Source organism: Cupressus sempervirens, chromosome 1 (assembly GCF_028749045.1).
Source record: "Cupressus sempervirens isolate cs-2001-9-10 chromosome 1, ASM2874904v1, whole genome shotgun sequence".
NCBI lineage: Eukaryota > Viridiplantae > Streptophyta > Pinopsida > Cupressales > Cupressaceae > Cupressus > Cupressus sempervirens.
In genome coordinates, this window is record NC_143118.1 from 700,768,927 (window position 1) to 700,780,394 (window position 11,468).

General features: G+C 31.2%; 1 protein-coding gene across 1 annotated transcript; it reads right to left on the reverse strand.

The window, feature by feature from the left end:
- Positions 1-6,490: 6,490 nt before the first annotated feature.
- Positions 6,491-8,562, reverse strand: LOC149579875 (alpha-amylase-like). The gene is made up of 4 exons (XM_089787545.1): positions 8,404-8,562; positions 8,176-8,314; positions 7,175-7,986; positions 6,491-7,001 (listed from the first exon to the last, which is right to left on the reverse strand). Exons 1-4 carry the CDS (start codon positions 8,512-8,514, stop codon positions 6,756-6,758), a joined length of 1,308 nt encoding a protein of 435 aa, XP_089643671.1. The 5' UTR covers positions 8,515-8,562; the 3' UTR covers positions 6,491-6,755.
- Between the last annotated feature and the right edge of the window lie 2,906 nt (positions 8,563-11,468).

Genomic DNA, 11,468 nt, shown 5'->3' on the forward strand with positions numbered 1-11,468 from the left:
TATATATATATATATATATATATATATATATATATATATATATATATATATCTTTTTATGTGCAATTGGTTGAATCTTTGTTTAGTGCACACACTTCAATTACATTAATTCCTTTCATTATGTCCACTAAGCAATTTGATGAAATTATTATACAAAGAGACCAAGAGTTGTAAAAATTCTTTGTGATTTGACTTAAATTAGGGCAAGTTAATTTAAGAGACTTTTAATCAATTTAAAAATAAATTAGATATCTTAAATATTATATTAATATTTATATGTTATAAGTTTAAATTGATTTGTAGATAGTAGATAAAATTCTTTTAATTTATAAATATTTAAAAATCTACACTTTATATGATTCTAAATTATATGTATGTAACAAAGTTAGAAAGGTTCTATCAAGGTAAGTTAACTTTTTAATAATTTTAAAATGATTTGCATGTAATAAAGCTTTAAGTATTCTACAGTTCATTAAACAAAACCTTAGGTTTATCAAGTTTCAATTTCAGTTTGATTTTAGTTTCATTCTATTGTAAATGTTCCATATGAATTGTATTATGGAGCCACAATTATTGATGTTTTTTTATTTAAATCAAATTGTAATGTATTATTATCATAACACTATGCAAGAATTTATTTCTTTGGATGATGATTTCATGTTGAGGCATATTCTTAAAATTGGTGCTTTATATTAAGATGAAATAATTTGTGTGAATATTACCTACAAGGAAAATATAAACAACTTGATTAAAATAATAGAAAAATATAACTTTAAAACATGCAAAATTATTTTTAAAATTTGATTTTTATTTAGATTCTTTCTATTTTATTTTTTTACTTTTCTAATAATTTGAAATAATTTTGTTCTAAATTTAAAATATCAAAGTATAGAAATTAGATCTTTCTAAAGTAGTGAGAAGTAGACATTTTTTTTTCTTAATTTAAAATGTTAAAATATAGAAAGTAGATGTTTCTAAAATATTCAAAAACAATATCTCTACATCTTATTTTGGATAAGTCTATAAAAGATTTAGAAAAGTATACAAAAAATTAAAATGTTTCTATATTTCTTTAGACTTAAAAGTTCTTAAATAAATTAATATTATTAATATTTCATAGTTTTAATCATAATATTATTATTCTTTAAAAAAAATATTATTCTTAAAAGAATTAGTTAACAAAATTATTAGTTTAACAATTTTTTTAAAAATTCATTTTCTATTGTTGATAATCTTTTATGAGCTATTTGAATGTAAATCTATATGGTTAGCAAATAAAGAGGAAAATATATCTATATCCTTACATTATATAAATAAAATTTAGAGATAAATAAATCATTATTAAAGAATTAAATTTCTTGATTATTCTTAGACTAATTATTTAATATAAGCCTATGATTAAAAAAATGAATCATACTTTATTTTTTTGCAAATATTAATTCATAACCCCAAGTATAATTAGAACCTACTAATAATCAATCCTTACCATAATTTAAGATTGTCCTATAATCAAACTCCAGCCTAACTTGACCTTAATTTTATGGCTAATTATGCTTTAACCATAATACTAAGTGAATTACAACTTTATCCCTATTTGAACCCTAGCCGTAATTTAACCACAACTATAACCATATTATAACCCTAGCCCCAATATTCCCCCAACAAAAGTTCAATTTGAAGTCTAACCAAAGTGTATGAGAACCCTAACCTTAGTCTTAACCTTAATCATAATTCTAACCCTGTAAATAACACTAAATCTAACATGACCCTAACCCAAAGTAAAATTCACACTAAACCCTTAAAAATCCTTAATTAAAATATTAACCTTGATTATACTTCTAACCAAAACCCTAACCTTATTAATAATTATTAACCTTTCACTCAAGATATCACAAACCCTATCTCTAACTATTACACATACCCTACAACCCAAATCATAATCCCTAACCAAAAATATGATCCTTTGTCAACCTAAATTTAGGGTTAGGACAAGGGATCAAAATTTACAATTTAGGTTTATAATATTATGTTAGTGTTAGGTTTTATATAAGGGTATGATAGATTTTACACTATTCCTAACTTTGACACTAACATTAAGCATCTTTCCACTCCCAAATAAGATAATAGATTCAATATTAACACTAAACCTTATCCCTAATTATAATAACAAATATAGATTAAGAGACCCTGATACTAAACCTAACCATGATATAAAATGTAAAGCTATATTTTAAACATAATCAAATTAATTATTTAATGTGTTATGCATGTCGCGACTGCTACTAGCTAATATATATACTCTATATGTAAAATACATCGAGATGCATCGAGGCATTGGATTTTTGAACATTATTCACTTTTAATATGCATTAAAAAAAATTCATGCTTCGATGCATCTCGACGTATTTTACATATTGAGTATATATTAACTAGTTTATATTGATGAGTGATATTAGGTATTATTATTTTTAATTTTTTTAAAAATATAAGTTATCGATATTATGTTAATCTTACATAAATAATTTTAAAAGAAAATCTTGATAGAGTTAGTTTTTAGTTTTTTTTTTTTCTATCATAGATAAAAAAAAGTTTGAAGAAAGAAAAGATCTAACTTGTGAGCCTCTCATGTGGGAGGTTGGGGTTTGAGTCTACTCAAGCTTAAAGCATAAACTTTTCTTTTGTCATGTTATTTTTGTGACAAAAATACATGCAATCAAATCGAAAAGAACAATGATTGCAATACATCTATCTCTTTATCTAATATAATCATCTATCTTCCTCACCCCCTTTCTCCCTCTCTATCACCACTTTTTCTCCCTATCATCATCTTCCTAGATAGGTATAACATTGAACAATTAAAATATGTTATAGTTTTAATTTAGTTTATAAAACATTTAGAATATAAAAAATAATAAACATTTAATATAATAGGTATTAGATTTAGAAATATTATTATCAAATTATTAATAAAAATGAAGGAAAAATTAGAGGCTAAATGATTTGGTTAATTATTATCTTATAAGGGTAACAAAGCTAAGAATAAATAGATTTTTTAAAGGTTATTGTTATTGTTTTGAGCTCTCATAAAGCTTCAATGGCTGCTATTACAATCTAAGGTAGGAAATATTATATTGGTCCACCTTTGATAGTGAAAATTTTGAAGTTGTTCCACCATGAAAGGAAAATAGGATGAGGGTGAATTGGGGACCAAGAACTTTTTGATGGAAGAGTGTACTTCGTAATGAAGCAAAGCTCCTCCACATGAAATTTGTGATGTTTCTTGTTTTAAGTAATTTGTGTACAACTTACACTTTGTATGGATCATTTGATGGGAAATAAGGAGCTAACATGCATTTATCTCCACATTTTCTTCTTTGAATCTTGCAGTTTGCATAAGGGTTAACAATACAAAACATCACTTCTAATTTTTGGACAAGGTGAATTAGATTTACATTATGAAATAAACTTTATAGAGTTGTGATTGTAAAGCTAGCATGTCAATTGAATCCAAGATAAGGAGATAAGATAGAGTTGAGGAATAAATTGATGGAATATAAAGATGGTGGTCATAAAATATTTCTAAAGTTTTAATTTTAATAATATATTTAAGTGATGTATTTAATATACACACTTTAAGACATAGATATATGTCAATATATTTTCCATGAGTGTATTTAAGATATATACTAAATTACCATATGTAAGTAAAATATTCTAACTCCTGAGGAAGACAAACTATCTTCATTTTCCTCTTCTTATTTCTCTGTTGCTGTGGAAGATATCACATGAGTATTGATCCGTGAAATTGATCTGTTGCTGATTAATGAAGACCTCATTTTAGTGGACATTATAGTGGTAAAATAAACATGTTTTTTCAAACTGCCATTTGACGTGGTAAAAGCGCTACGCAAGGAATTGTTTATGCGATAATCATTGTTGAGTTGGTTCCGAATTGTTTCCCGACGCCATTCCTTCTTTCTCGATGTCTGATTGCCGAACAGTCCGGAAAAATTTACCAAATTTTTCAAGGAAGGAAGTCTATCAGCTTAAATTAACTCAAAAGGGTTTTCTCATTTAAACAAAAGTGGAAACATGTGTGAAATAAAATAGAAGTTCTTAGAAAAATTTAAATAAGATTTAAATTTGAAAAATAAATTTACTTTTTTTAATGGAATGATTTAATTACATTCATTTATAATTTTCCCACATGATGTCTGCAAATGTCAAATACACCGATGAGGATAATTACTTTATATAACGTCTGAATTCTATCATTTTCACATTTCCTTTTGATTTAATCCCATTACATGTTTTTTGATTGAATTCTCCTCAATCACATTGACTATTTTCAAAAACCATGCAAAAAGAAAAAGAAAAAAGAAAAAAGAGAGGAAAGTAACTACAAAGCATCGTTTGATCAAAATCTTTTAAAGATACCCATCCAATAGATCACCTTGCCAGCACCTCTTTTAATATCACAACTTTGTTTTACAAGTCGAGATCCATATAAAGTGTCTTATTGTACAAACTTAATGTGTGAAACTTTGTTGCATAAATGTAGCTTAGTGATGCTCTTGACATTTCACATTGGAGAAACTTTATTTTGTATTGCATTATCTGACTTAAGAGGAGGTTTCGTAGAGTTTGTTCATACTAACTTACAAAGGTTTTTTCTTCAAGCATAGAATAAAACAAAAGTAGACATAAGATCAAATAAAACAAAAGTTTTGAGATGAATTAAATTATTTTCAATAAAAAAAATTTGAAATGTTAATTTCAAGTTTTAAAATAGAGTCAATTAATTAAAATTATAAATAATTGTTTTATATGGTATCTAGCAAATGAATGATTAACTTCGAATATGATTCACAAAGAGCCCACCAGGGATCAAGTCTTGCTGAGTGCAAGGCTTGAAGACAACATAAGGGATGAGGCTGGGACCATGCCCAGAGCGAATTTGGTAGCATGGATGCTCCTTAGTCCTGGGCTCTTAACCGAAGAGATTTCAGGAATGCGTGGGCTTGTATCGGATAGCTAAAACTTGTTTGTGGATGACCTTCATCAAATATATATATATTTCATCAAATTACCAATATGAATAATTTATTTTGTATACCATCTCAATTCTGTTTTTTTTTTTTTTCTCTTTTCTGTTAAATGGTTCAGGGCTCAAATATCTTTAATCACATGGTCTACTTTCAACCAGCAAGTGAGAATTTTTTTAATATTTTCAGAAAGCATGTTAGAAGAGTGAATACAGTGATTATCTCTCGACTAGACCCCCTTCATCAACACCTCTTTTTGACTTGGCTACTTTGCTATATTTCTTCATTGAATTGAATTATGTTTCACAAAGAGGAAGATTCATTGTGTTCTACATCTGACTTGGGAAGAGGTTTTGTTCACATTAAATCATTTTGTTTTCCTATTTCTCAAATGATAAGAGAAACAAAGGCTTCCTTTTTGAGGGTGAAATAATTCCAAAATGCATATCTGGAAAACTCTTTGTTTGCCTTCATAGAAGACTGCCAGGAAAACTACTCAGAAGCAAAAGTTATAATGATAGATATTCACGTACCATGTTTATTCTATTCTTGGAAAAAAGAATAGAAGAAAATATTTGTGTCGAAGGGATGTTAATTTAATAGTTATTCTAGGTGTTTTATTCTAAACAATTATATAAGTATTTAATTGAAATAATTTATAAAGGCGTTATTAAATGGTCTACAGAAAACATTATACCTCCTTTAGACTTGTAGTTTTCAAAACATCATTGTCTAACGTTAATGCTAAGTTGATAGAATTATACATATATTTATTTATGTTTATTGATCATTCAATCATATTAACTTTATTATGTCATTTTTATTGTTCTAAAAAAAGACAACTTGAAGAATATAAATATTAGTGATTACACATACTTCTGGAGGCTGCACTTGGATAACATACATGTTTTCAATCAAACCTTTAGTAGGTTTAGCAATGAGATTAAAAGAAGACCTCACAATGCTTCTAGTAAGATGGTTTACATGCAGAATCAAATTCAAGATCCGAAAAGCATTGTGTGGATAGATGGCCCCTTGGGCTGGGTAGCTTGGGTGGATACCTAGGCTGATGAGCTTTACTTGGTGTCATGGTCTATGATTTTGTTCTGTTGTTTCGTTGTATATACTTCATTTTGATGGTGTGAGGCTTGGCCTCTGAACTTTGATACTCTGTGGTCTCTTGTAATTTTGATCTCCTTATTTCTAATATAAAAAAGACCAATTTAAAAAATACAAATTTCATTTATTTATCTTTTCAATAAGATATTAAAATTATTTTAAAATAATATGTAATATTGATAATAGAAATTAAAATAAGTTAAAAGGATTTTATCAGATTTTACAAGTACTGAAAATATAATATCTATCATAATTCCATGTTCTACTTTAAATAAAGAGTTATATAGTGTACAAAACATCACCTATATTATTCAAAATCACACTCTCTTCTTGTTACAATAGACTTTTAATATTTATTTAATAATGAGAAGCATGATAAATCAAGATCTCCATAAAGAAACTTGATATTATTATAACTTATTTAAGTAAATAAAATTAATAAAAATTCTGCAGATTCTTTTTTTAATCAATTTGTGGGATCACATTTTCTCATCTATCATCATTATTTTGTTAAAGATGATGATAAATTAGAAAACTTAATCAAAACAATTTGAATAAAAGATATCCACAAAATTATTGAAGAAAACTATTATTAAGCCTTCCTTTCCCAGACAGCGTAGTCCTCTCCATTAGCGGCAAGCTGGAAATCATTTGATGGCTGAAATCCTTTTGGTCCAATTTTCATGATAACCTTTTCATCGATATTGGCTGCGTACAGGTCACTCTCCGCGGTCAATATGGTGCAGACGCTGTTCGCCTTTATTTTGTTTCTCTTTCGTATTTCAACAAACTTCTTTATGTTCTCTTTGAAATTGTTGTCCTGGAAATGATCATAAAACTGCATGCAAACAAATCGTCCAACAGAATTACAAATGTGTACTTACTAATTTGAAAAAACACTTGTAGACATCTAGAAAAGCAATTGAAATACGTTTACGACCACTATCACAACAGAAATGATTCAATAATTAAAAAAACAATAAATAAGACAAAGAAAATGAAATGCATTACAATGGTGGGGATGCCAGGGTGAGTAAGTATGTAGAGGTATCCTTGCGTAATTTTATCATAAGGAAAGGGCCACGTGTTCTGCTGTGAGGATCCCGTGTCGTGGTTGTCAATGAAAGTAACGGCCTTTTCAGGCAAGAGACCGATCATACCGGAAGGTTTGCCGTTCGAATCCCGTAAGCGCCAGAGCTCTTTTTCCTTGAGAGCGTACTGCAGAAGTCCTTTGGTAGTAAAGTCGAAAACAGTGGTTCGATCGCTGGCAGAGTGAACCCAATCGACGAGCCCCTGTCTCTGAGTAGGAGCGTTCTCCAGGTGCTCCCCTCCATTTCCAAAACTCCCTATTTCCCACACCTCGCTAACAGAGAAAGCGGGGTTTGTGTTTTGCACATACTGAACCAGCGAATTCACAGGGTAACCGAGGGCAAAGTCGAATCTCCAGCCATTGAAGCCAATGTCAGACATGAGCCATTTCATCCACTCAGACAACTCGCTCTGCACGCGCGAATTTGTGTGATCGATGTCGGGAGCACCTGTGAAATCGTCTTTAGGGTTTTCCTCCTTCCCCGTGCCGCATGAATAGGGTTTGTCGTTCGTCGGAACGGCCCAGGCGCCCCAATCCAGCTTTTCATCAGCCGTTCCTCCCTCGAATATACAAGGAAATCCTTTGTCGTCCTGCTTTGATCCCATCCTGTGATTTATCACAATGTCCGCTACGCACCGCACGCCGTTCTGATGAAACGCCTGCACCGCCTGTCGCAGCTCATCTGATGTCCCGTACTTGGAATCCATATCGTAAAGCTTCTCCGGCAAATAACCTGTACACAATAAAATGTCTCGATTACAAACCCTAGGATCGGTGACCGCTTAAATCCGAGCCTTTGCGGCTATTAATGGCTGCCTTTATTGCAACTCTTTAAATATGAAACCCTAACATTACGTTTTTATTTTCTTTGCAACTGCTTAAATATGAAACCCTAACAGAAAGCTTTAGCTTCTTCGAATACCTTGCGGACCGTCGGCCGCGGATTGAGAGGACGGAGGGAACCAGACGTCTGTAACGCCGGCATCTGCGATCTCCTTTGCAGCCCCTTTGAGGACATTGTACCATGAATTATTGCTCATCCATGACTGCCAAACGAAACCCTGTGATTCACCAGATGTTTTAGGAGTGTTATTGAATCAAGATTTGTGCAGCTTTAACTGAAAAAATATAATATTTTGCGTTCTCTTACCTGGAAAAAGATTATCTCCAGGGGATCAACCGGGGTTGTTTGGGCCCAGGAGTACGTAAAGAACCCTACTAATATGAGCAGGCTCAGTAGTTTACCCCCATTCTTGCCCATGGCGGTACTGAATGTAAAGAATAACCAGCAAATTGTTCAGATCGTTTCAGTCCATGTTTGCAATGAGGATCTTTTATACACTCTGGACAAAATCGTGTCCGCACATTCAATCCATGGAAATAAATGCACAACAATGTCAAATCTCAGATCTTCATAGGCTACACAGTCAAATCGAAACATTTAAGATTGCTCGATCTTTACAGACTTGCAACAAAACAAGTGTTGTTTCGTGTCAAAGTGTGTAACTCACTAATTATGACGGATTGACTGGGGAGATTGTCTCAAAAGATAACGCACTGCTAGAAATTATCCGATTGAGAAAAAAATGTCTCATTTTTGACTCTCAAATTGTATAGTGAAGTTCCAAGCTCACTATAAACTCTCTTTGGCTGAAATTAAGATTTTTTTCCTTTGTTTTTGTCTAAACAGATTTTTAATTTTATTATATTCTTGACTTCTAATTTATATATACTGAAATTTAACATTGCTACGACTCCATTCTTGTCCATGGCGGTGCCAAATGTAGATAAAAACCAGCAAATTATTCAAATCGTTGCAGTCAATGTTTGCAATGCGGACATTTTATGCACTCTGGTCAAAATCATGTCGGCCATTTATTTTTTAATCCATCGAAATAAACACCAAAATCAATGTACAAAAATGTCTTATTTCATTATTTCAGATCTTAAACAAACAAAATAAGTCGTCAGTCAAACTGAAACAGTTTCAATTGCTCGATCCTTCTACACTTCAAACGAATTAAGTGTAATTCCGAGTCAAATTATGCAACTCGTGAGTCATGGCAGAATCGACTGGGTAGATTGACTCGAGATAAGCCACACAAACGGAAAAAAAGCGCTGCACACTAGTATTCAATTGGAAAAAATTATTTCATTATTGACTTTTAAAGTGTATGAAACTACAAACTCAATAAATACTCTTGTCTCTTTGGATGAGATTTTAGATTTTTTTTTTCTTTTATTTTTTTCGTAAATCTATCTAGGCTTAAATTTTGGCTCTACAATATTTCTATGATAATTCAATTTATTAATCTTCAAATTGTCACTAGAATCTATATATCTAAGCATGCTATGTGTTCTTGAATTTTTTTTTTCTCGTATTTAATTATTAAATAGTTTATACAATAGACTATATTTTAAGCATTTTTCACTTCTAGAAAGTTGTCTCACAAACAAATGACATCCAATTAACTAGCACATATGAAATTTCAAGATTCAAAAAGTTTGATTAACTCAAGAATATAGAATCACATATGGAGAGATAAAAGTAGGACACGTGTAGAGGGGGTCAACTAATTTGCAATTGTCCTAGACGAGTGCAAAGGTTTTGAGATATATTCAATGGATGATGCTTCTATGTAAATGAAAGAAACCTTGACTATTTCTCTAATTTGTGAGAGGGGTGTAATGTCCTTATCTAGAATAGGATTAAATTGCAATATTAAAATTGAAAGTTAGTGAAATTGATGAAGAAGGCAAAATTGCATGCCCTATGGCAGACTGTGAAAGTTAACGAAGTTGATGAACAAGTTGTGGATGGTGGTGTCTTGATCCTTCTTTATGGGGATTCTCTGGCAAATGCATAGGGTAGGTCAGCTCATGACACTTCTTTATGTTCCTTTAGGAATGAAGTTGGAAACATAAATGTGCAAATTGTAAGTGATGCTCCTCACATCAATATCTCTAATTATTACTTGAATTTGGAGGTCGGGAAGCTCTAAAAATATGTCATTATTTCCAAATTCATGGGATTCGGTCATCTATGGAGTGAATTAAGGGTCAAGTAGATTCCAAATTGAGGGCATGTTTCTCAGAGGTCAGCTTTTTGTGGTAGAGTTTTTGCACATTTTCTCCCTTAGAGTTTGAAAGAGACATCATCCCATAGAGCGGGCCTTGATTTATGGGGAGCACTAGGTTATTCTTGTGTGCCTAGTCTCCTACTTTTTATACACATAGAGATGTTATTAGAAATATGCCTATGTGGATATGCCTATCCAAACCTCTAGTTAAAGTTTGGATAAAGGAAAGCTTGTGTATCATCTATGATTTGATTTGAACTTACATTCATAGCTCTTTATCTCTTAGGGGAGGAAGATCTCCACCTACTAAGATATGTGCTATCATGGATATCAGGAAAACCCTTGTGCACTTTCTTAATTCAAAGTTTTTTGTAACGCCCCGCTCGAGAACCCAAGAGAATTAAACCTAACATGTTACAATGTTTACTGAACTATTTTTTTTTTTAAAGTTTAAACAACATCAAGATAACATTAATGCGAAAGCAATAAGAACATACATATCAAATACACATTTGCAATTACCGATACAATTTCAATTCCTCAAGGATTCCTTTACGTTGAGTCACATTTAATAATTTTAAATTAATTAGTTTAAGTTTTCAAGTACAATGTCTCGTGATCATAAGGAAATGACAGATACATAATCGCATAAGCAAAGCATAAGTATAGCTAATACAATGAAAGTACATCCAATTAATAACATCCACTGCACATGTCGCAGGGTATGTGAAAATAGATATAATAAATCAGAATACATGATAACATATATACATCATCTGAAAAGAAGTCTCTAAGATAAGAAATAAGAATGATAAAGGTACATCTTCTGCAATGAACATCCAACAGCTAGCAAGGTGAAGGGGACCCAAATGGCAAGAAGGCACTACCTCCCGACCGCGTGGTTACCTAGTCAGGCTTCCACTCCCACCGTGCAGGGAAGATAATGAACGATCCACATACGGCTATCAAACATAAAACATTCCTAGGCAAGGTACCCCTAATAGCCAAAACTACCTCAAAGGTAACACATACTACTCAAGAAGATAAAATAATTCAAAAATAATAACACTCAATCCAATACCGACACCACATAACCAACATCATAATGAACCAAGTATAAACCAAATACCAAGGT